At 37.0% G+C, this 26,980-nt stretch overlaps 1 protein-coding gene across 7 annotated transcripts in view; it reads left to right on the top strand.

Annotated features, from left to right (window-relative positions):
- The window catches only part of DDX60 (DExD/H-box helicase 60), a 96,853-nt gene that overhangs the window by 36,452 nt on the left and 33,421 nt on the right, over positions 1 to 26,980 (top strand). For 6 of the 7 annotated variants that reach the window (XR_012129632.1, XM_037024656.2, XM_037024655.2 and 3 more), the window contains exons 17-29: positions 600 to 749; positions 4,748 to 4,867; positions 5,958 to 6,053; positions 8,831 to 8,946; positions 9,775 to 9,905; positions 10,005 to 10,114; positions 13,588 to 13,692; positions 14,238 to 14,366; positions 15,411 to 15,535; positions 20,074 to 20,232; positions 21,693 to 21,840; positions 23,130 to 23,282; positions 25,305 to 25,409. Coding sequence is in view for 6 of the 7 variants with exons in the window: in XM_037024656.2 (XP_036880551.2) it covers positions 600 to 749; positions 4,748 to 4,867; positions 5,958 to 6,053; positions 8,831 to 8,946; positions 9,775 to 9,905; positions 10,005 to 10,114; positions 13,588 to 13,692; positions 14,238 to 14,366; positions 15,411 to 15,535; positions 20,074 to 20,232; positions 21,693 to 21,840; positions 23,130 to 23,282; positions 25,305 to 25,409 (1,647 nt within the window). In the remaining variant the exon portion in view is untranslated. The remainder of the gene's footprint in view (positions 1 to 599; positions 750 to 4,747; positions 4,868 to 5,957; positions 6,054 to 8,830; positions 8,947 to 9,774; positions 9,906 to 10,004; positions 10,115 to 13,587; positions 13,693 to 14,237; positions 14,367 to 15,410; positions 15,536 to 20,073; positions 20,233 to 21,692; positions 21,841 to 23,129; positions 23,283 to 25,304; positions 25,410 to 26,980) is intronic. The other variant, XM_037024658.2, reaches the window with a different exon arrangement.

The following is a 26,980-nucleotide window of genomic DNA, read 5'->3' as shown; positions in this document are numbered from 1 at the left end:
AGGTGTGGCCCTAGTGGATCTAGATTAAGCGAGTATGCAGACTGGGGCTTTGTGGTGTTTTCTCATCTTCTGCCCATCACATGGGCTTATGATTCTTTGTCATCATTGTGGTGAATAAAAGGGGTGCAGGTCCCACATGTCCTTTGTACGTAGGTACCTGGCATTCTTCTGTGTAGAAAGTGGAAGATAAGTAGCAAAATTATGGATCCTTGATGCTTTTTTTCTCTCTTCAGCCACTTTTTCACCATCCTAGAACTACATATTGGCTACTTCTTAGAACTTAATCAATTTCTTACATCCATGCTGCACTTAGTCAATGACAAATATAAAAAAAAATCTTCCCTATAAAAGGATATTTTATTCAGACTCACATTCCATTTTTTCACACACAAACCTACTTTCAGATCCCGAAAGCTTAACAATTCTCTCTTTAAAAAGCTGTGAGTTCTTCAGATTTTCCTAAACATCTGTGTATGTGTTTTCAATTCCCAATCATTGCATTTTAGGTGCAGAGAATTATATTGGAAGTGTATTAATGTATTTGTTTGGGCAACATGCTGTTCATATTATTGACATAAATGGTGCTCTGACCCCTGCAGCGAGAGCTCCTAGATGTTGTGGATAATAATGAGTCAGCGGTGATTGTCGCTCCGACGTCCTCGGGCAAAACCTATGCTTCCCACTACTGCCTGGAGAGGGTGCTGAAGGAAAGTGATCAAGGGGTGGTCGTGTACGTCGCACCAACAAAGGTAGCACTGAAGCGAATGTAGTATTCTCTTTAATTCCTGAACCTCTTCTTTTAAAATAATGCATATCGTTCTGTGGGGCATCCATTTCACTTTTTATTTATTTGTTTTCCAGTTTTCTTGGGATGCAAGTGACCTATGACATTGTATTATGTAAGGAGCACAACATAATGATCTGATATCTGTATAGTGAAATGATCACCATAGTATGTCACCACAACATCCATGAACTCACAGTTTCACAATTTCTTTCTTGAGAGAACTTTTAAGATCGAGTCTCTTAGCCACGTTCAAATACGTGAACAGTGTCAGTAACTGCGGTCACCAGGCTTCACATCACACCCTCAGGACTTATTCATCTTCTAACTGGAAGTTTGTACCCATCACACCCTTCCCCTATTTTGCCCACCCCAATCCCTTGCCTCTGGCGACCACCAGTCTGTTCACTGTTTCGGAGAGTTTCACTTTATTTGTTGACCTGCATTTTGTCCTTCCTGTTTGAAAGGCCAGAATAACACTTGGAACCACTGTGAGGAATGAGTACAGCTTTGTGGCTTGACATTCAGCATTATGCTTGAATTGAGAGAAACACCCACATTTTGCTGAGCAATGTTGAGTCACTTCAGAACCTAGCATTGCCATGCATAGTTTATGGGAGCTGTCCAATCTCCTGTTGGGCATTGGTAAACTGGCCTGTTTCTCTGGCTGGGTGTTTTGCCATATTTCTTTTTCTTTTTTAGTCTCTTTTTAAAAAAAATTAAACTACCATTAATATACAATCTTAGGTTGGTTTCAAATGTACATCACAGTGGTTCATCAGTCTCCGTGATCAACTTACATTGTGATTGTGAATTATGGTGCCCTTTTATTCTCTTCCTCTTCCCCATGACTGCACCCAACCAACCCCATCTCTCCCCCTTTGTAACCAGTAATCACTTCTCAGTGTCTATGAGTTTACTGCTGTTTTGTTCCTTCTGTTTTGCTTTATTTTTATATTGCACAAATAAGTGAAATCATATTGTATTTGCTTTTCTTCACCTGGATTATTTCACTGAGCATAATACCCTTTGGATCCCTCCACGTTGTTGCAAATGGCAGGATTTCTTTTCTTTTTATGGCTGAATAATATTCCATTGTATATATGTACCACATCTTCGTTATCCATTCATCTGTTGATGGACACTTGTATTGCTGCCATATTTCTTTTATGTCTAGTGCTTCATAATGTTGACCTTTAAAACAGAAAGTATGACCTTTGTCATTTAGGAGAAAGACTGTTTTACAGGAAATATAAATTTGCATATCATCATTCACAACCCTTTGGTTTGAATGTGATTGCTTTTAAGAGAGGCATATTTAGCTGGATAACTTTAATTTTACAGAACAAAATGAATTCAGGCTCCACTTTAGCTCCTAGGAAAATGTGTAGTGTTGAGTGATTTGTGGTCAGCCTCAGAATCAGATTGATCAATATGATTAGTTGAAATTAGCACTTTATTTTTGATTGTAGCTGTTTTGTTTTTCATGTTTATGGAAGCAATAGGTGCTCATTGCAGGAAATTAATAAAATATATCAGGAAAAATTAACCTTACTAAAAGTGGAATTGGTAAGTCAATACAATATATATTGCCAAATTATTCTTCTAAAAGTTTAAAGCTATTTTTATTTCTACTGGTAGTATATTGTCTTATGTTTTATAACATTTCCACTATTGCTTGAAAAGTTTTATTATACAGATAGGTGAAAACTTCTACCTCATTTTTTATTTTGCCTTTTGGTGATCACTAGTGATTTGGTCATGGTATGTATGTTTTTTTGGACATTGACATTTTTTTATTCATGAACTACTTGTGGATACATTTACCCATATTTTCTTTTTCTTTGGGGAAAGAGGGATTGTCTTTTTAATGATTTATCAGAACTTTATATATAATAAGTGTATTACTCTATGTATATATAAAAATTATAAATATATTATTTTATTTGCCACTTTGTCTTTTCACTAAATTGTGGTCATATTAATGATGATAATATTGTGTCAGTATCTTTGTATAGACAGAGCTATCAATACTTTCATTTACCACTTCTATGTGTATGCTCAAATATATGAAAATATTCTCTTCCTAGTATCTTTAGGCTTATGTTTTAAAATTTATATTTTAATCCATGTGAATTTTTGTTTTAAGCATAAAGTGTAAAATAGAGAGATGTTTGTATTTTTCCAACACTCAGATTCCACTAGCCAGGCTACCTGCTTGATCCAGAGTATGGTTTTACTCATTCATGTATGTATTCAAACTTTCGATGTCTGGTGGAAGTCCCCAAATAGAACCACAAGTCTATTTCAGCTCCCCCTTCATTTGACCTTTCCTCCATAGAATACACACAGGTTCTTTCTAAGCCTTGGTCAAACAGGTTTTCAGCTGTTTTATTGCTATTGATATTTGTTTTCTATTGTGTGAGTAACATTTACTGTTCTTTTCTTTCTGATGAAGTAATTTTTTTTTTCCCATTTTGCTTTAGGTTGAGGTTTATCAATGGGGTCCACATGCTTACTCACTTCTTTCAAAGAGAACATGTTCATGTATTTAGGTATAAGAAGGGGGATATCAAGCTTTCTGCATTCATAGCACTACATATTTTTAAAATTCCCTACAAACCTCAAAAGCTTCTAGGATTTTACTCTTTCTATAGCCCAAAGACCTGCAGAAGACAAAAGGTACCCATCCCTTGAACTAAAGCCAAAAAGGACCACCTAGCCAAGATGGCTATATCATTAAAGCCTAGACTTCCTGGTTTTATAATCCAACTGCTATTCATTTACTAATTCAATTTTTTAATCAGTAATTTTTGAGTCTCTACTCTGAGATTAGGCTAGGACTATTATCAAATAAGGATACTAGGATATAATAAGAGGTTTCTTTTTTTTTGTTTTGCTTTGTACAAAAAGTAGATTTTGTTATAAATACTCTTTTTCCACTTTTATTTATTAACAGTCTGTAAGTTATTTTCCTTCTTTGTTTTTATTGACATATAGTTGATATACATTATTGTATTAGCTTCAAGTGTACAACATAGTAATTCAACAGTTATCTACATTATTAAATGCTCACCCCAGCTGGTGTGTTTACTATCTGCCAAATCAGAAAAATGTTACAGAGTTACTGACTATATTCTCTGTGTTGTACTTCATCCCTGTGACCAATATATGTTATGGTTGATATTTTTTGCCTCTATTCCCTTCACCTATTTCACCCATGCACCCCAAATCCTTCTCCACAGTAACCACCAGTCGCATAGTGTCTATGAGTCTGTTGCTGTTTTGTTCATTTTGTTTTATTACAGTCCACATATAAGTGAAATTATGTTGTATTTTTCCTTCTCTGCCTGGCTTATTTCACTCAGCATAATACCCTTTAGGTCCATCTATGTTGTTGCAAATGGCAGGACTTAATTCCTTTTTATGGCTGAATAGTATTCCATTGTGTATATGTACCACCTCTTCTTTATCCATTCATCTACTGATGGACACTTTGGTTGCTTCCATATCTTGGCTATTGTAAATAATGTGGCAATAAACATAGAGTGAGTTGTATGGTATTTCTATTTTTAGTTTTTTGAGGCACCTCCATACTGCTTTTTGTAGTGGCTCCACCAGTTTACATTCCCACCAGTAGTGTAGGAGGGTTCCCCTTTCTCCACATCCTTGCCAGCATTTGTTATTTCTTATCTTTCAGATAGTGGCCATCCTAACTGGTGTGAAGTGATATCTCATTGTAGTTTTGATTTGCATTTCCCTGGAGATTAGTGATGTGGAGCATCATTTTATGTGGCTTTTGGCCATCCAATGTCTTTGGAAAAATTTCTGTTCAGGTTCTCCATCCACTTTGTTTTTTTGGTGTTGAGTAGAAGTACATATTTTTAGGCAGCTCCTGTTGCTCTCTCAGGTTTCACCTGTACTTTGTCCTGTGATTAATGGAACTCTTTCCTTGCCCATCAGGCCCTTGTTAATCAAGTGGCAGCAACTGTTCACAGTCGTTTTACCAAAAGTCTACCAGGTGGTGAAGCGCTATGTGGTGTTTTTACAAGAGATTATCGTCATGAAGCCCTAAACTGTCAGGTAGGATATATTAATTAGTGCATTTGTTATCAAATTATATAATAGTATTTTCTTGCCTCTTTCACTTGAAATTTGGCATCTTTAAAAGATGCTGTGGAAATAATTTTCTTGAATTTATCAAAGAGAAAACAGCTTTAGAGAAAATTTAATTTTGTTACATTTCAGAATAAGAAATAAAATTCGTCTTTAAGAACATGCATTTGGTTTCAAATTTCAGTTATAGTTCATGGCACCATGTTGGTTTTTAAATGGATTCAAAATGATCTGAAGAACCCAATGTTATTAAAAAATATATAAACACCAATTTCTAATCAGAATGACTTCTCTTGATAAGTAGATATGCATCATAATTTCAAAAATGTATTAGGGTAGCATACAATATATTAAATCAGTCATAGATAGTTTTTCTCCTTATTGAACTCATAGATAAACAAAACTAAACAAAAAGTGAAAACATGGTTATGAAACATTGCAAGGTAGGCATGAAGATGTGCAGCCTGCATTGCCCCGCAGGGAAGGGCTGACTGCCCACATGCGCAGTGCCAGCAGACCTGTCTTGACATTCATATACTGTGACTGACCCAGGCAGGGGCCCAGACGCTGCATCATTTTAGCTTGGTGTGGAATAGCCTGAATGGCCAATACTCACTCCGGAATCTGAGCCAGCTTGCCAAGACTTTATCAGGCCTGTTTTAAAAGTTTAGCTTTTTTCCTTTGCCAATTCTTGCTTCTCCCACTTCTATGGCTGTTGATCCTACAAAAACATTTTCAACCTAACCTACATCTCAGGGTAGGATTTTGAAAAAATAAATCTGTGACAACCAACTTGTTTTATTTTTATTACTTTGAATGATTATAAATGATCATTTTAACTTCAAATCTGGTATTTTACCATTTTGGCCTCTAAAAAATTACAGTTTTGTAAGGTTCCAATTATATATCACAATTTTAATGAAACATTCTCAAAAACAATATTCTATCCTAATTATCAGCAGGTACATTCAGGAGTTGAAACTCTTTGTTTTATACTCTTATATCTGCACATACTAAGTGTTCAAAATGTTCTTTTACACAGTATTATTATTTTTAGGTCCTTATTACAGTCCCTGCCTGCTTTGAAATTCTGCTGTTATCTCCTCATCGCCAAGCATGGGCGAAAAGGATCAGATATGTTATATTCGATGAGGTAGGCTTGGTATTAAATTTCTGGGTTGATTTCCTACTGTGCTTAAGTGCTATAATGAAGCTATTTGGTGCTTTGGGACATTTCCCTCTTGTATGGGGTTCAGGGTGGGAGGCACTTCCTTCCGAATGGCTTACCCAGTGAAACATGGTCATTTGACTCTGTTTTCCTGTTGTGACTCAATAGAGTGTATCAGCAGGTGCCGCAGAATTCTGCATAGAGAAGGAAGCTGTCATTGGTGACTATCAGAGTAGCAGCGTTAAACCACCATGGCATGCATCATCCACCCAGAGATTTCAAAATCCCATCTTTGATCTCTAAAGAAAGAATTTTGAGCTATAACACAATTGTATAAGTTATTTCACATTCATGATTCTAACAGAAAACAATTATCAGATTTGAAGTACAACAGTTCAGCAAAAGTGTTTTCCAAAGGAATGTGTAAGGGAAGCTATAAAGGTCAGTGCAATAACCCAGACTTACTCCTAAGCTTAAAGGGACAAGGCAGTCACTGAGACTCCAAAGGAGAGGCTGATTGCATTGGCTACGCTGGGAGGGACACTTTCCTTAGTGGAGGAACAAGCTGGCTCAAGGAAAGTGCTCAGGGAGAGAGCCAGTGGAACCAGAGCCCAGTCACATGCCTGCAGGGGCTCCCCTTTGGCCGAGTCTGATGGGTCCAGAGAGCATCAGAGTTCTTTTGAGTAGTGTCTTTAGGTCAGTTTCCCTGGACAGCACGAGCTGGGTGGAAACAATGGAAATTTAAAGGGAAAATAGATGCTATTTAGAAATTTTTATAGCAGCATGATTAAGAATACTTATTCAGAGATTTAAAACATTATAAAAGGGTATATTCTTTTGATCCAAGTAATGTTCTATTTAAAGGGGAAAAATGATGAGCATATACTTATGTTGTAAACCTGGAGTTACCAAGCGATCTGTACTTTTAATTTGTTTGCTACTAATTTATTGTGCTCATTTTTGGTTAATCTGTATATATTACATCTTGAAGGCATTGAATATTTCTGTTCAAAAAAAAAAAAAAGTCCAACAACTGTCATTGCAATCTAGAACCTTAAATTGAACTCTAATCTCAAAATTCTGAAATAATATAATATTGGGTTCCTCAGTGTCTTGCCAATGGGTTTCAGCCCTGGGCAAGTACTATGGATTCAATGTGACCAAAGAAATGACAGTACAATGTTCTTAGGGTGAAAGGGTTATACCCAACTTTATTCCCACGGTGGCACGTCAGTCACTAGAATCCTGTTCACTCAGAGCGAGTCTGCATGCAGCAAGCCTGTCTCTGCCTCCGGGCCTCTCTGCCTGCACAGTCGTCCTCTGGGCCTCTGTCCTCCGCACTGCCACCACTCCAGCCTCTGCTCTGCTCTCCTGCAGCCTTGCAGCCATGCCACCGTGTTGCCCAGACCATGGGCAGAGCTCTTTATATAGAGTCAATAACAGCGTATTGCCCACACGTGTATAGTGAGCTAGCCAACCAGGGCCAGGTGAGAATACTGGCCACAGGAGCTTTCATTTTATCCACACTCAGTTTCCCCAATTTTATATAAGGGTAAAGCTGAAAAGTTGGAAGACTAATGTCTATTCTGACAGTCAGGGAAGAGTGCTCTCCAGTGCAGAGGAGAAGGTTAATATTCGGCAGAGTGGTATGTTATCTAACTAGGGACACATAATGAAAGTCAAAGGGGCAGTGGAAATTTTTTGAAAAAATTATGGCTATGAAAATGTCCTTCCCAGCTGATTGCTGATGTCATAATTTAATCTGTTTAAAGAAGACCACATTTGAAAACCTTCCCTGAATCCTGCTCATTTGCTTTATCTGGTTAAAGACACTCAAATATTAATTCAGCAAATATTTAAGGAGTGCCTCTGTAAAGCCAGGCACCACCCCTTGTTAGGAATACCCAGGACCGAGGTCACAGAGTCATTGAAAAAAGGGACTTAAACAATTAAGTGTAGAAATGACTATACCAGGCCTCCCACTAGAATGTGAAAAGAAAGATCAGGCTGTCATGACTGATAATGGTAGGGAGGGGATAGGAGGATGACTCCGGAATGGGCAGCCAGAAAAGTCTTCCTGATGGGGTGACATTAAGCTGAAGTCCACAAGTTGAAAAGAGGGGGTAACAGCCCTCTAAGCAGAGGGGACAATTTATGCGAGGGCTCTGGGGTTGGATGTTGTCTTCAAGGAACAAAGAAATTTCCAGTGTTTCTGGAGCAAAGAGGGAGCAAGACAGTGGGAGTGGCTTGACAGGAAACTGGAGAGACAAGCAGGGGGCAACTTATGCCAGGCACATTACACACCTTGTTAAGTTTACAATTTGTTCCACCTGCAATGGAAAGATACTGAATACATTTAATTAGGGGCATGGCCTGATCTCATTCATCTTTTTGGATATGTCATCTTGGCTGTGATGTGAAGAATATAGGGGCAGCATGGAAGCTTTGCTAGTGGTCAGAATGGTGTTTGTACAGCTGGGACGTGGCTACTTGGTGACAGTACATGGAGAGAAGTGCATAGATTCAAAATAAATTTTTGTAAGTAAGAAAAAGAGGAATTATCGATGGATTGGTTATGGGGATTAAAGAAAAGTTATGTGTCAAGATTATCTGTCACCTGAACTTGCCAATATTTGTATAAACTTGACATGGTTGATTAAAGGTAATAGGAAATTGTGTATGTTGATTCAGACTTCCAAGTCTTTCTTTCATTTGCTATTTTTAAATCAGCATTTCAATGGAGAAATTTTTTTCTTTAATAGGTCCATTGTCTTGGTGGAGAAATTGGAGCAGAAATTTGGGAGCATCTCCTTGTCATGATCCGATGTCCCTTCTTGGCTCTTTCAGCTACAATAAGTAACCCTGAGCATCTCACTGAGTAGGCATTAGGTCCCAGTTACGATAAAACACTTTTCTGTTTTGAATGTTTAAATGGCATGCTTTCTATATAGGTTCTGAAAAGTTTCATAACTTTCTGATGATCTTGTTAAGTTCTGTCTGAGGACATATTTGAGGAACAGAATTTCTACAGCACTTCCTGGCGGGTGCCAAGCAAGGGCACACTCAATAAAGCAAAATCAAGGTGCCCACCAGATTCGCAGCTGACTGGGGAATTCTCCCACATCTCAAAAAAGGCTCACAAGAAGTGACAGACCTATGTTCCTTTTTTCTTCATCCTTTAACAAGAAATAAAAAATAAAATGGTGTAACGACATACTCGGTTTTGGACCTTGAGATTCCTTATATTGTCCCACTTTGTAAATGTTTAGAAAGATAGCAAAGCCTTATTCACTGAAAACCCCATATCATTTTATCATTGGGCTATATTTTTGCCCACTAATAGTAGCAATTACAGAAAAGACTCCTGTGTGCCAGTCACTGTTCTAAATGTTTTGCAAAGATTAATTTATTTAAAATATCCATCAACCCTTATGGCTTACTTTTTCCACTACTACTATTAGTATTTCCAATACTGTTATTACTATTTCCATTTTTAAATGTGGAAAGTAGGCACAGAGAGATTAAATGATTCAGTCATGAGCCACAGCTACCAGTAGGCTGGGGTCCAATCTCAAGTAGTCTGTTTTCAAGTCTATTCCCTATGTATAATTTTTAAGGCACATGAAAATTCATTATTTAAAATATTTAGCATCATAGGAGTAGTACTATATTATTGCCTAAATAGTATGTGGATTTACTTTTTAAGGTGGCTACAATCAGTAAAACATTACTGGAAACAAGCAGACAATATAATGGGAAAAAATGTTGCTTCTAAAAGAAATGTCAATTCTCACAAGGACTACTTGCAAATGAAGCAATCATACAGAGTTAGACTTGGTATGTTTAATGTATTCATAGGAATTTTATCTTTTGCTTTAAAATTATTCCAGTCATTATGTGTTCATTGATTTGGAAATTCTTGCTCTTCATATTTAGTGCTCTATGGAGAGAGATACAATGATTTAGAGAAGCATGTATGTTCAATAAAACGTGACAACATTACTTTCGATCATTTTCACCCATGTTCTGCACTAACAGCAGATCATGTAAGTAATACTTCAGTCATATTTGCTCTGAGTAATATAAACTTTTTGTACATATAATTAAAAAGCTGCCTTGTTGATTCTTATCAGAATTACAGGATACTTTGTAACAGATATTTAACTTAGTTTGATTTTTTATTTTTATATTGAATATATTTGATGTATAATATTATATAAACTGAAGGTGTACAAATTAACATTTGATGCATTTGTTAATTTGACACATTTATATATTGTAATATGATGGCTATTGTAGTGATATTTAGCACCTTTATCACTTTACATAATTATAGTACAATATTGTTGCCTATATTCATTATATGGTATGTTAAATCTCTAGGCTTTGCTTATGACTCATTACAAGTTTGTACCCTTAAACAGCACCAGTCTTATCCCCTGCCCTGTGCTCCTGGTAACCATGGTTTTTGTTTTTTGCTAACTGGACTTTTTAAGATTCCACACCTAAGTGATGTCATCCTGGACTTGTCTTTCTCTGTCTGACTTATCTTACCTCAGGGTCTATCCACATTGACACGAGTGACATTTACCTTCTCTTCTCATAGCTGAATAATATTCTTAACCCTGGTTTTAAAAGTGACAAAAATAACTTAATGGTTTTCATTAGTTCCTCAACGGTGTCAGATCCACAAAGCTGAAAATGTCCAAAAATGTTTAACTTGCAGGGGTTTTTTGGTCAATTTCATTTATTGGTGGGCATTATCTTCGCCCATTTCCGTCTCCTGAGCACTGTCCGCCTCTGTAGTCTAACCTTAGTGGGGCCACAGCTGACTGTGGACAGCTCCTAGTACGTGTGAGAACCTGATCACTATGAATGAAGTTAAATAAGGAAAAGACTTTCGCCAACGTAACAGTCACAACATGACTTGTATAATACACTTCAGGTTAGTATGAAAGAACTGAGGGGAAGGAAAAGCATAATAAATTGTGACAACATAAAGAGAAGAACCAGCCACCTTGACAGTCGCCTCGATAGCTCTATCATAGAAATGGTTTCAGAAGGGCAGGGGTGAAGCAGCGTGAGTGAGCTGGCCTGAGGTCAGCTGAGGTGAGGGATTGCTCGATCAGCATGCATCTTGTTCCTGGCAAAGAGCAGAGTTCAGCCTTTACCACAAATTATCAACCCACACAGGAGAACTGCTCGCTCCAGCACAACTGTTAGCCACCCCGCCGTCCTTGAAAGAACTGTTGTCTGTCTCTTTCTGCTCAGTGTGGACTGATGCTTCCCATCTCGCATGGCATAGGGCTAATGTCATAAAAATAACATCATGGTGTATATAATACTACCATTTATACTGTGTGGGGGAAAAATAAATAAATTGAGTTCCCAGCTTTTAGCCACAGATTTATTAAACTGATTTAAAAATTAAAACCTATAAATTGACATTAATCACATTGACAGTTGTTGAGGCATCAATCATGTGCCAGGTGTTTTACTAAGGCCTAATACAAATTTTATGTAGCTTAATTCTTACAACAAATCTGTATCATAGGCAGAATTGTCCTTCATTTTAGAAATGGGGAAACTCAGGCTTCTGTCAAAGGTTAAGGACTTCAGAAATCATAAACGCTCCAGTGACCAAAATAGAAGATTTACATCTTAAAAATTATGATAACTCTAGGATTTGTTTTATGATTTTTTTTAGTTAGGTGAAATAAATTACCATTTTCAAGTAGTAATAATACAAGAACAAAATTCTAACCCTCTAAAATAATGTTAATTTTCTATTTTCACATTTTCTCCTTACTTCTGGCTAGTTCTGAATGCTCAAACGGAGAGATGCTGAAGGATGATTCCATGAAATTATTTGCATCCTGTAGATTTTACAAACCTAATTCAAAACCTAATTGATTTTTTAAGTTGAAATATATTTACACTGTACGTGTAAAGTGTACAACATGTTAATTTGGTATATTTACATATTGCAGGATAATTGCCAGTGTAGCCTTAGCTAACACCACTGTCAGTTCCCATAGTTATCATTTTGTTTTTGTGGTGGGAATAATTAAGATCTAGTCCCTTAGCATGTTTGATGTTTTTAATACAGTATTGTTGTCTATAATCACTACTATGCATTACATCTTCAGTACTTATTTATCTTCTAATTTTAAAAGCTAAAAAAATATGCTGACTCTGTAAGGTAAAAGTACAGATATTTTAATTATTATATTTTGGAGGAGGAACTAGCATTTAGAGGTGGAATTAGAACTAGATATCCTACTTCAAGCTCTACTGAACTTTTCATTCTACTAACCAGTTTTGTACAACTGCAGAATCGTCCTTCATTTTAGAAATGAGGAAACTCAGGCTCTGTCAAGGGTTAAGGATTGGTTTGGAGTTGCCTTTTTAACCCAGAATTTTCAAACCTGGGTTTCATAACTTACTAAGCTATTTACTAAAACAAGTGCCTTATTGTCACATATTTTTGGAAAAGTCTGTTTGCTATGGTCCCTTCTTTGATATCTAACATTTCCAATGAGAAACCTTCAAGAAGCCTATTTAACAGAACACTTATGAAAACAACCCCCACTTTTTCTTTTAAAGAATACATATTAACATCTCAGGGATCATGGTTTCATAGGCAACAGGGGTTGAAACCAGTAGAAAATGCTAAAATGCAAACTTCTTGAGAACAAGAATTTTTTATTTATACTTTAAGGTATTTGTAGAAAAATTAATGACATGTATATCCAGAAGGCTTAAAGCAAAACTAACTCAGTGACTTGGCAGAGAAGATTCCTTGAGTGTCCCAGAGGTGATCTGAAGTTGGCCCAGCTGATACTTTAGAACTTCAGCAAATTAGCTCAATTAAAAGGCCTTGGGAAATAATACAAAAACTTTTGTTGGGCTTTGGGTTTTTTTCTGTTGTAGCAAATCAGGGACAGGCTTGGTTAGTATTTTGTTTGCATTTCAACACTACTCAGCATTTGAATATTTTAGTTTAGTGGTGTTTTTGATGTCTTTGAGGTCATGATAGTGATTATGAGGTGGTCAACCGAGGAAAGGAGGATTGAAATCAAACCAGGAGCATTTATTTGAGGGAGGAGGCCATAGGTTTATGGAGCAACCCAAATTATGTCCCACTGTGGAGTAAAAGCTAGGGGTCTTTATTATCAAATCATGGAGTATCAGGTTGTTTTCCAAAACTTATGACTGGAAGATATAATTACATTTTATAATTCATTGGTTTTATGAGTGCATTATGTCAGTTACTATAAAATATCTGTTGTAGGATGTCCAATTTTTATCAAGAATGTGGATGCCTCTCTTCTGTGTTCAGTCAGATGCCTTTGCCCCACTTAATAATAATTCAGTGTGATTCTTGGTTCAAAAACAGTAGGAACTTTTAGTCCCAGAATAGAGTCTTTTATGTTTAGAGGTTTTCACACAAACCAAAGGATGGAACATGAGATAAAATAAAGAGATATTAAAAATTTGAATTTTATTTTAAATGTAGATTGAAAAGTATGGATTCCCTTCCGACCTTGCCCTTTCACCTCGGGAAACCATCCAACTTTATGACGCCATGGCTCACTCCTGGAAGAGCTGGCCCAGGGCCCAGGTAAGTATAATTTTGTAATTAATTAGAATCAGTCCTTTTGTAGTGGATTGTACCACTGACATCCAGAAAGACCCACTTACTCTTTCCACTCATTTGCATCCGATCTCCTAAAATTATCATTGAACTCTCTCCAAATAAAACTTTGCCTTCTCAGATGTTCTTCCTTAATATTTTGTGTTTTACTTGTGTAGGGGGGAATGCCACTGACTTCCTGAAAACATTTCTTCTTTCAATTTCTGGAACACTATAATTTAGTGTTGTCTTACATCTGGGATTTATTCTCCTCTTCCGGCATTGCACTGCCCTCTCTCTCTATACCCTAAACACTGTCTGTTTTCATCTCTTTGGTTTTGCTCTGCATCCTTTTGTTTGAAGAGTTCATCCACCTTATTGGGTTTATGTCCTAGAGCTCTGGGGGGAAGAAAAGAGATTCAGCACTCTGTGCTCTCAAGAAACTTTAAATTCTGTTAATGAAACATGTAACTGGGAACGTCTTTGGGTTTTCGTGCATGATTTTTTAAAATTTTGTGATGTTTCTTTTCAAGGAATTCTGTCCAGAAGAATTCATTCATTTTAAGAATAAAATCGTCATTAAAAAGTTGGATGCCAGAAAATATGAAGAGAGCTTAAAGGAAGAATTAACAGATTGGATTAAAAATGGCAATGCTGATAAGGTAACTTGCACATGTCTTTGGCAAAGGATGGCATTTACTTTTCTTGAGTTGTATTGTTCAGTCACTACTGTTTTCTCTCTTTTTTAAAAATCTTTAATGTTCATTTTAGGATTTTAAGTTGCACTTGAAGTCTAGCGATTCTGAGATAGACTGAAAAGAGAAAGGGGAAACAAATCTTTGTCTTTCCCTTTGGGCCTTACGAAGCACGGCCAGAAGCCATTGGTTTCTGCCAGAGGCTCCAGCAATAAGAACAAAGGTGTCTCTCTCCAAAGTCCATGTTCTTGATTTCTTGGTGGGAGAGAGATTGGAGCCACAGTAACAGGAGCTGAGAATTTTTTCTCCTTTATCCTTCTGTGTGCTGGAGTTTTTTCTTTTATGATTTTTATTTCAATTTGTGGATTAAAGCCTTAACCTGAAGTCATATACATTATACATATTCATTTTAAGTAAGTTGATAGTCTTTATATTTTGAAATTTGCTTTGTTGGAACATGTTGAGGTTCCTGATTTAGGGAATCTGACACGTACTAGATTTTTCTCATGTGATTTTATTTTCATTACATTTTAACTCAGATAGTCACCCCGATTCAAAAATGTAGTATGAATAACATTTATTTTCTTCGTTGTTTTGTCATTTAAAACCTTTACAATGTATTTGGAAGTGAGTTTTTTATATGACATGGAGACAAACTAATTTACCCTACGTCCTACCAGAGTGGAACAAGCATCATGTACTGGACAATCCATTTTCTGACTGATTTGTGTTGCCTTAAATAGTTTCATGTTAAATTGCATGAAACTGACATCCAGAAAGACCTGTGTATGTGTGTGTATTTGCCCATTTATTTTATCTTTATTGCATTAATTTGTATATTTCTTTGATGGTGCTTTGAAAATTTTTATAATATACTTTCCTAATTATTATTATATTTTATTATAAAGTAACCACAGAGGCACTGTACAACTATGAAAATATGTTAGTCAAAAGTAATAATTCCTTTCTTTATTATGCATAACTTAAATAGTTCTTTATTCATCACTACAGGCCAAAATAGTTCTGAGGAATCTTAGACCTGATTCAGTTTGTAGCTCAGGAAACATGGTACATATGTTTCCACTTCTTGTTGAAAAGCTAAGGAAAATGGAGAAGTTACCTGCACTATTTTTTTTGTAAGTCATTTAATTTAATTTTTGTTTGTAATTTGTATTTGCCCTATTGTTTTAAGTTGAGGAAAGTTGTACAAACTTTACTGTTATAACATAGTTTTCTTCACTATTTTTGATGCTCATTAGTTAGAAGAATGCACATTTTAAAATAAACCATTCTAGTTCATTCTTAAAAAGTATTTTCACTTGTGCTATTTCAAATATTTTTAAAAAGATTGAAAAATTTCCTACTTCATTTTTTGAAATTTTTTTCCTGTAAACTATTATATTTTATGTTGGTCATAAATTTTCAATAAATACCTAGGTTCTTTACAAAACAAATTGAGTGTTTGTGCACACAAGTATTCAACATGAAATTAAAGATCCTTACAACAAGCTAGAGGACTTATTGGTGGGGTATTTTATTGTTTTTAATTAATAGTTATGAGAGCTGTAACTTAGAGGCACTTGTGAAATTTTATATGCTGTAATATAAAAAAGCTTAAAATTGAATGTAATAATCCAGTTTCAGAAAAGTGTAAATTATATCAAAGTATGATTTATTAAATGGAAATAACAGTATATATCCTGGATTAGCCTTGATCAGATAGTTTGATCAGAATAGAAAGCTTTATTTAGTTTAGACAAGTTCAAACTACTTTAAACCATGGAAGTTATATGTAAATAAGGCACAGACTCTTGCTGAGGTGGTAAGGTTAAATGAAACTTGTTCACGTATAATGAACATATGTCTATAGTGAACATACTGTATGTCTAATAGACATATAGTAATGAATCATCATTGGTGATATATATTTAAAATAATGATGAAAATTAAATGTGCAGTTGCATTTGGAACTTTTGGGGATTGCATTAAAATTGTTCCATTCGCATTTTTGGTTACGGCAAAGAAGATAAATTTCTGAACCACTAAGCTACACAGCTCACCTACTTTATGTTCTGCATGACTACAGATTTTCATTAGAAACAAGAACAATTCTGTACCTCTGGGATATTTCTGAAAATCTAACTGCAAAATAAAAATCCAAAAGTATATATCCCTTATTCACATACACATGTACGTAAAACATTTAAAAGTGAAATATTTTCACCAAATGTCTGAAGAGAGTCAAAAGGCACCAACTTTCAGTTATAGATAAGTAAGTCATGGGGATGCAATGTACATCCTGGGAACTATAGTTAATAATACTGTTTGTATATCTGAAAGTTTCTAAGAGAGCAGATCTTCAAATTTCTCATCACAAGAAAAAAATTATGTAACTATGTGCAATGGTGGGTGTTGACTAGCTTAGTTGTGGTGATCATTTCACAGTATATACAAATATCATGAAAATATTAAGTTGTACACCTAAAAGTAATACCAGGTACGTCAATTAGACCTCAGTGGAAAGAAAAGAGAGGGCAGTGTCCAGTAGAAGAGCTGGCTCTTCATGCACCAGTAAAAGCTTCTCTGGAAACTGCACAGGAGCATACTTGCTATATTTTAGAGTGTGGACAAACTAATGGGAGAAATGGAACATGATTTTTTTACTAAGTGGCTTGTTAGTTTATGTACCATCAATGGTTCATGGTGGTTCCCATTTTGACCTATCATTACAAGCATGTAGGATTTGGTTTTCTAATCGTTGCCATTCTGATTGTGTGAAATCATGTCTTGTAATTTGCATTACTCGGATCAGTATTGAGATTGCACCTTCCTAGCAAGTAAATAATGTTAGAAGTTTGATCTCATGGGCTGTTCAAATAATTAGTCCATTTTTCTTTTGCATTTTTATAACATTTACTTGCTGTTTTGTAGGAATTCTAATTAATTCTTTATCAGTTATTAAGTTGGAAATCATATTCTCTGAGTTTGGCATCAGTCTGTTAACTTTATACTATCTTTTGTTAAACTCTTGATGTATTAAAACCCATCATTTTTTTTAAAGTAAAATATTTCACAAAAATATCAAAGGTTTAATTTTGCTTGAAGATTTTAATCTTGGCACATCTTTACGGAATTCTCGGTTCTCTCAAACATATTCTGTGAAAATCCTTGGTCTTACTCAGTTTGATTTAGTTCTGAGTAGCCCCAGATCATCAACAAATCTGAGGATTTGTTAGGGCTCAACTTGTATATCTGGAAGCTTTTCAAATAATAGTGTACCTGTCAACCTTCTCTATTCTGATCTCAGAAAAAGAAATGCATGAAGCGTGTCTAGTGCTTGATAAGAGTGTCAGCATGTGCTTAAAAGCACACACTTCATGGTCACGGCCTCATGTGCATCCCGCCTCTGCCCTCGATTAGCTCTGTCACTTCTAGGCAGCTGTGTGAGGGCTTTGAGCCTTAGTTTGCTCATTTGCAAAATGAGATACCACGATACATAAGATTGGGGGGAGAATTAAATAAGAGTAAGTTATGAAAGCACTGAGTATTGACTATTGACTCAGGTCCAATCTCTAGATCACGTTTGCTCCATGTGGGTTATCAGAGAGACTTAAGAGAAAAAATTATTTCCAAGGGATCTAGGTTTTAAGAAATTAAGTACCGTGATGAAAATGACACAGAGTGTGCACCCAGATCAAGTAACCTGCACTAATGTAAAAAGAGGAGCAACATAATGTCACAGCTAAAACATGGGTTTGGAGGCCAGACTTAGCCACAGACAAGTTGTGGGGTCTTGGGCAGGCCCCTTAGTCTCTTTATGTCTCCATTTTCTCATCTGCAAAATAAGGAGAATAATAGTGCTTCCCTCCTAGGGTTGCTGCAAACACTGAATGAGCTAATGTATTTCAGACACTTAGAATAGTGTCTGACAGGAGTGTGTTCCTCTATTATTTTATTTTCTACTGTATAAAATTTATTGCCATGTGTTACAGACTACCCCTTTCTTCATGCTTGCTTTACCAGTGTGCCAGTTTTTCACTAGCTAACATTTCCTCTTAATGCTAACTCTTTGAAGACTTTAGGAAAGCCCTGTGCCTTGTGATTCACGCTTGAAAGACTTATATTTGAAAGACCCAACCTATAATTTTGTGTAATAAGCTACAGTTAGTAGAGTGAGAATGGGTATTGGCTGCTTCCAGCTACTGCATTTTGCCAATAAGTTGTTGTGGGGAAATAAAGCTTCTATGTATTTTTCAGTCTTCAGTCCCTAGCTTCCTGACACAGGGAAATGTATATAATCTAAAGATAAGGAATGCTTGATTTTACTTCCCCTAGAAATATTTTGCTTGTCACATACCATGAGAGTTTGAACTGTAAACATTTTCTGAGTTAATTGTTCAGGTCTGAAAGTGCCACATGGGACAACCGGAGCTAGGTCTCTTGTGTTAGTCATAAGGTGACCAGAAGTGTGGACTACTATGTCTGTAGCAATTAACATTTTAAAAGGTTTAAATCTCAGACTCAGAGACATTTCTGGATTGTAAAGGGACAGCAACACCTGCAGTTTATCTGGGCTCTGGAAAGAAGTAGTCACAATCCCAAATATTTGGGTGAGAACCAAAGACTCTCTCTCCATCCTGCCTAAAGGAGCAAAATGTTGCTTTTTAATGTCACTTATATGTAGAATCTAAGGAATTTGGACTTACAGAAACAGAAAGTAGATTAGTGTTTGCCAGATGTTAAGGGGAGAGAAATAGGGAGATGTTGATCAAAGGTGCAAACTTCAAAGTAGAAGATAAGTGAGTTGTGGGTGTCCAAGGAATTTGGACTTACAGAAACAGAAAGTAGATTAGTGTTTGCCAGATGTTAAGGGGAGAGAAATAGGGAGATGTTGATCAAAGGTGCAAACTTCAAAGTAGAAGATAAGTGAGTTGTGGGTGACTAGAGTTAATAATATTGTACTGTTTAATTAGAAACATCTAAGAGAGATCTTAAAAGTTCTCAGCCACACATGTATGTTATTATGCTAATCGTTTTACAAATATATGCAATCATCAGATCCTCATGTATTCCTTAAACTTGCACAATGTTATATGTCAATTATATATCAATAAAGCTGGCAAAAATAAAGAAAAACCAGAGGAGGTGCTAAAATTCACAACAGATTTGGCTATCAAGAAATCTGAACTTTGTATTTATATAATTTAAGGGCCTTTGATTCTCTTACGAGGCAGACTTACAAATCAGTGGAATTAAATATAAGAATAACTACAACAATAATAAAAATAAATAATGGCAAAAATTCTTCTGTTTGAGTTTCTTTTCCTTATCTTTTGGTGGGAGGCATGTCCCTTCTTTGCTCAGAGAAAGTCTTGTCCTCTGTCCCTTGCCTATGGAGCATCTGACCACCCTCATGTCCATGGGTCCTCTTTGCCATTGGTCCAGGGGTAAGGTCTGGGGCAAAGAGGGAACTTACTATTTACTGTAAAATAGTCTATGAGAAGTCTGCTGACCCAGAACACCTTATATATCTATTCAGAATAAAACTCTTAGAGGTGACTACTTAAAACTCATATACCTATATGTCAGGATGATAGCAGTAGATGGAAATATGATTTGAATTTTATTTGTGATATTGTTTTCAAGACAAGCACTCTTTTTTATTTATTTCCAGATTCAATGTAGGAGATGTAGAGCAAAGCGCTAAAAGTGTGGACACTTTCCTAAAGAAAAAGCAAGAGAGAAAACGGCCTCCCAAAGCTGAAAAAGAAGCCCATGTCATGGCTAATAAACTTGGAAAAGTTAAAAAATCCATCGAGAAACAGAAGACATTGTACGTATTTAAACACATTAGTGGTTAAGGGGTCAAAATACTTTACAAACCCCAGCAGGAAATATAGATTAAATGTGCTCCAGGAACTTCTAGTTACTGTTTGGACATATTTTCAAATTGAATCTGATTCCGATTTCTCAAATTCTAGAGCGAGCTAAAATTTCTGCTGATTTTCTGCCCATTTTCCCTCTGCCTGTTACTCTATCTTCTTGGAGTTAATGGGAGGTATAAGCCTTTTCATAACTGATCTTTAGATGACTTCCCTTCAGGGCACTAGGAGCCACCATTTCCAGTTGGATTAGTGGCCAACAGTTCATGCTATCAAAATATAAAGAAGGTTTTAATGTCTTGTGCAGCACCGTCATTGCATTGAGGGTGAGTGGGGGCCCCCCTGGGCCCTTTGCTCTGCCTCTCTGCCTATCAAATCAGGAGTCAGTGGAGCTTGAAAATGTACCCTCCCAGAGCTCACTCTCACCTTTCAAAATTCCAAGTTGTTGTGGAGCTCTGTTTGTCAAGGCTGGAGGAGTGAATGTATTTTATTTGATTTAAAATACTTGATTTAAAACTTATAAATAGTTGGACAACACATGGGCCTCTGAACGTGCGGCACTGCTTGCAAACGTTAGGGCAGGCCTTTGCATCGTCATGCGGTTCCATTGTCCTGGCGTTCTCCCTGGAGTTACAGGAGACCTTAGTTGGATGTGAGAGCAGTTGGTGATGGGCAGCCTGTGAACTCATCTTCTCATATCTGGAGTTGTCTTACATGCACTCTTAAGAGGCCAACCCAACAAAATAATGAAGGGAGGGACAAGTGATCAGGCTGTCTGTGAGAGGCTGTCACATTCCAGGCGGAGGAGAGCATAGTCATCTGGAGTGACTCCGGTCAGATGCCCAGGGGGCGCTCTGAGATGGGCGGGCATGTCTGCATGTGCATTACTGAAGGGGTGCACTCCTGAGGGGCCTGTAAGCAAGTGAGGGAAGTGAAAAAGGGGAGGAGAGGAAGATAGGCAAGGGTGTGGCCTCCTCTAGAGTACTGCCCGAACCTGGAGGCCCATAGCCACCCAGCACAGAGCAGGGGTAGCATCTGCCCAAGGAGAGGAGAGTGGCCTGCAACTGGCAATGTGGGGCAGGGGGACGCCAGCCTTACCTAGAGCTAGTGTCATGAAGGCTGAGGAGAGGTGCTCATCACCTTAGCAAAGGGAAGCGAGGCCATCTGGGGAAAACAGGATTTGGGAGCAAGACCACCTGCAGCAGGAAGGGAAGGGAATCTTCCAAGGAAATACAGGTACACAGGGGAAGTTTCTGATGAGGGACCACAAGACCCCGAGGGCCGACTGCGTCAGAACGGCACAGATGGAGACAGAGCGGGGGTCTGGGTGATGGGAGCATGTGCCAAGTCCCGGCTTCCACCATGGCCACATCTGACGATTCATTACTTAAAATCTGTTTTTTATGAATAGAGATGAAAAAAGCAAGAAAAAGCCCAGAAATATGGATCAAAGCCTGATACATGAAGCTGAATATGGTTATCTGCTCAAGATTCTAGAGAAGAATCTGGAAATCCCTGAAGACTGCACATATGCTGATCACAAAATGATCGACATTGAGGTCAGCCCTGGGAACAACGCGGTCCTCCGTGTGACTCGCCCACCTTCACTTCCGTCTCGTTCAGACAGGGCTGCTGTGAAACCAGAACCATCTCTTCCCGGGTAGAAATCTCTGTATATGACCTGGCTACACGTGCCTCCTCGGGACGCTGGGGAGCATGTCTGAAAAGGACAGGACTAGGATTTGAAGATTTTTTTCCTAGCTTATTAACAACTAACCCGTGGCAGCATCTGCCCTTTCATTGTTTTTTCCCATGATATGGTTTTTTACACCCCCAATTCTAAACTTGAATCTCACACAGCTCATTGGAATATGTGGGTATATGTGGTCCAATACACTTTCAACAACACACACAGAGTCTCTTAAAATCAGAGATTTTCTGTTATTGTCAAAACATTCCACTAAGAAGGCATTGACCTACCTAAAAGTGCTATGCCATTTCTTCTTTAAAATGTTTTTCATTGCAAGTAAGTCAAGCTTTTGGTAGACAAATTTGAAAATACAAGTTAGTAATAATAAAAGCAAAGCCATCCATCCGCAGCAATTATTGCCCTGGATGAACCTGTTATCTCTTTATCTGTGACCACACACACACACACACACACACACACACACACACACACACACACTTTGCTAGACTTCATGGTCTCTTCCTTTTTAGTAGGCATGTATTTACGTCAGCAGTTGACCCCTGATAGTCCGTTGGATGGATGATTCAACAACTACTGTGCCTTTTGCTTTTGGATACTTGGGTGTGTTTTTTTTTTTTTTACTTTTTTCCTTTTCATAAGCAGTATTTATCTTCATACATATGACTGTACATAAGTGGGTTTCATTCTCAAGGCCTGGATATTTTTAAGGCATCTGTGACTGATTTACAGTGAGAAGAAAGCATTCACAGAGCGAATGAGCTCTGCCTTCCCGGGGAAGTCTCTCCCCTCAGGGAGGGCTCCAGGGCTCCAGGAGGCAGCTGACCTCTCAAGCAGGGGCAGGCCACTCACCTCTGGGGTTTCACCTACTGCTCTGTCAGTACTTTTCACTCCCGAGGTGCGATGAAGGGTGCAACTGTGGGAGACAGTCTGTTCAGAGGTAGGGAATATTTTCCATAGTTAAGTGGCTGCCATACATGCTCTCTGTTACTAATGAAGAGTCAATTTCAAGCAGTTACCTCCTGTGGCCGAGTTATTACACAGTATGCCAGTTATTTTCAATTGTATGTTTTTGATCTGATTCAAATAAAAATTAGGTAAGAAACGATCAAAACTCCTAAAATCCTTTGCTTCTTTTAGACTTTACACATGGTGTTTGATCGAGTAAAATCCACAAGGAAAGGTGAAGAACTGAAGGCTTTGGCAAGAAGGGGCATTGGATATCATCATGCATCTATGAACTTCAAAGAAAAACAGTTAGTTGAGATTCTTTTCAGGAAAGGATTTATTAGGGTATGTAAATTTTTTCATCTCTAAAAATTGAAGCTGTGTCTACATCAAGCTGAATGCCCATGAAAATTAGAAATTTACTTCTTTTTTCTTTTCTAATTATGCCTTTTTTTTGGCAGCCTACAATACCACTGCATATTCCCCCATCTCGTTTAATTGAGGGAGGGAGCCAAAGTTTATCATCCAGTGGATCTCTTTTTCATGAGATTAAAATATTCCCTTAACTGATACTTTTTTGAATATTTCTATAATGAAATATACCTATGGTGATCATGGAACAACTTCTTGCTTTTTCGTTTGTACTATCTGGTGGATTTTGTCAGCTTTCCCATAATTTTGGCTATAAGGATTCTTTCATGAGTTTGGAGGATATTTATGAGAGCATTTTGATCAGATATTTTCTCAGTGTAATAGTTTAAATAAGAGCAAGAATGTACACTTCCTCAAGGCCCATTGCATATCTTGGCAGAGTTTTAAAATGTGTCACTCCTAAATGCTCTCTCTCCTGTCTCTGATAGTAGACAGGGGGAAGATCACCTTGAGTTGTGTGCAAACCAAAACCTTGTATGTTTTATTTATTATGTTCCATGAGGATGCATGGGATAAATTCACAAAGAGGGTTTATATAATTTCCTACTTAATTGAGACCTTGAGGAATATTTAAAAATACACCCTGAACTTTTCAAATTATCCATATTAATTTTTTTGTGTGATGTTCATTATATTTGTGTGTGTTTGCATGTGTATGAGAGAGAGGTTGATTCTGTTATTTTAGGTAATATCTTTTAATTTTAATAAAGCTAAATTTTGAGAAGGATTCGACAATCTAATTAAAGGCTAATTTTGCAGTCTGAAAATAAACCGAAATATATCATTAACAACTTTGTTTAGTTTTTCTCTTAACTAATAATAAGTTATTTATTTGTTTTTAAAGTCAATAACTACAGGCAAAATTTTCTACATGATCATGAATTGAGGGAAAGAGGCACAAGTATTTTGATTAGCATATACTGTGTCTCAGTATCTGTTAAATAACAGTTGCTTAATTAGTATTATTTAGCAAATAATTAGATCACTATAGAAAAGGTACTATGGAACTAGTAATAGTTTTGTTATAGAAAACTTATGTTTGAAAAGGTATTTATTTTAGCTTAAGTTCTTATTTTTCCCATTTTTATTCTTATAAAAATTTAGAAAAACAGTTAACAAATGGTGTGTTTCATTTTAACAGATGTATAGACCCAAGTTACAGAATAATTACAGAAAATTATCCCAAATATTTATATTTCAACATTTAACCATGGCATGTATGGTAATCAATATAAAGAGAAAGAAAGAGCAATTGGGAATATCCAACATTATATGAAAAAATGAGCAAATGTGGATTATTTAAGAAACTTCAAAGTTTGCCCAACTCTTTTTCTGGTCAGTTAGCATTGGCAATTCAGCAGAAAAAAATGAAACTTTCCTTTGCTCCTATTACCTAAATATGTTATTTCCATAGAAATAACTTCCACAAATAAATTATAGCGGATGTTAGGCAACTGACTAGAAGTGGGGTTTGTAAAGTATTATTGTCCTGTCTTAGGGAGATTCCCTTTCTAGTCATTTATTAAAAAACATTTACTAAATACATATTGTGTGGGGTATTGTGGTGTATAGAGCTTGGTGTCTGGTGTAAATAATATGGCTTGAGGTTGTCATTTAAGGCTCTGAAGAGAAATAATGTAGATAGGGAGAGAAATAATGATGATAGAGGTTGTTTTGGGTGTGGTAGTCCAGAAATTTCTCTTTAAATTTGGGCAGAGAATGGAATGAATGATACATATTCAGAAGAACATACACAGACTGCCTGGGATGGCCCTGAGCTGGACACGTGCGTGTGGCTCTGTGATGCAGCAGGTGCACCAGGGCACCTGTATCTCTAGGTTCCTTGTGGCTCACTTGAATTTCAGAGTTTCAGTCAGTACTCGGCATTCTACTGAAATGACATTTTTTGAAGTAATTGGTTTATTCTCTTGCTAGGTGGTGACAGCTACTGGGACACTTGCTTTGGGAATCAACATGCCTTGTAAATCTGTGGTTTTTGCTCAAAACTCAATCTATCTGGACGCTTTAAATTATAGACAGGTACTGCAATACACATAAACTCAATGATGTGTTACTAAAATATAGCCATAAATAGTTTGCAAATGTTACCTTCTAGTTTACAAATCTGTTGTAATTCCTGGGCTAGCACGCCTTCACATTCACTCATGCCTGACCATCACTCTGGCTGTGCTGCAGTAGCCAGCACTTGGCTTCAAGATGATGAGGCCATCACTAAGCCGATATGTGACCTTAGGTGGGACATCTAAATGGCCCGTGGCTCCTCTCTTGTCTCCAGAATAGGCATGACAAACACAAATCCACAGCTTTTGCAGGAATTTAAAAAGTGCTTTGCAGGAAAGATGCACCTCAGAGGTGTTGAGTAAACTTTTACTTGCTCACTTTCTGGGCACGTGATTTTGCTGCCTAAGCTGCAAGAGCACTTCTCTCTTCTGTGCTCCGAACACACACACTGTTACCAAGCCCACTTCATCCTCTCTGTAGCGGCATTCGATTTTGCCTTGCAATTTCTGTTTGCACAATCTCACATCACACATTCGTGGCCTTGTATTACTGAAACAGTTTTCCTGATTTTCAATTCTCCCTGTGCCACTGTGTCCTGCACACACTGTGGTCTGTCTAGTCTGTCTTCACGTGGCTGCCCCGCTTAGGAACGTTTGATGAATATTTCTGCTCGCTGCATCAAACTGAGATGTATTAGCCAACATTCAAGGTTTTATCAAAGTGCCCCTCCCACCTCTGTAATCCCTCTCATTCCCTTATATGCCTCCTTTCTACCCAGTATAGCATCCTTATTATTTGCCTTTGCCAATCTGTCCTTTGATTTCTCCTCCTGCTGCTAAGCTGTATGTGAATTCTCCTCCCAAATCACCTTTGGGAATCTTAGATTTACAGCTCTGGAGCCAGGATGTTACTGTATTTCAGATGATGAACTTGAGAGTTGTAATGCCAGGGTTTGAATCATCCAGGGTCTCCCAATTCCTGGTGTCTGACTGTGGGCGAGTTTCTTATATTCCCTATGCCCCAGTTTCTACTCTAAAACGGAACAAATGACCATATTTTCATCCTATGCTTATTGTTATGAGGTCCTTATAAAAATTTTAAAGGACTTAGCACATTCTAAGCACTTAATCAATGTGAACAAATATTATGTAAAAAGTTTGTTTTTAACTTGCTTTTTACAAATGTTTCTTAATTTTATCTCATGTATTTCCTCCATTTGTGCATAATTTTTATAGTGATTTGCAACTCAACACACCGGTGGATGAGAGAGAAAGGGACAGGGAGTGGGTAAGGAAAGGGGAGAATAGATGTAGTAAGTGCAGCTGTAAGTGAATTTGAAATAGGGTCTAGTCTTATTTTTTGTTTTTTCTATATATCACAAATATGTAGGTATCACAAATATCTAGCACAATTTTTGGCATGAAATAAATACATAGTAATGACAAATGTGTCATTTTCAGCTCTGTCTTAGATATGGTAAATTTCCAAATTTTACTTTCAGGTATCTAATGATTGGACATATGCACAGTTTACTTTCCCCAACCCAGCAAGGTATTTTCAATTCTTATATTGTGATGGAGAAAGTATTT

The sequence above is a fragment of the Manis javanica genome, chromosome 3, assembly GCF_040802235.1.
Source record: "Manis javanica isolate MJ-LG chromosome 3, MJ_LKY, whole genome shotgun sequence".
NCBI lineage: Eukaryota > Metazoa > Chordata > Mammalia > Pholidota > Manidae > Manis > Manis javanica.
This window is presented reverse-complemented; position numbering and strand designations above follow the sequence as displayed.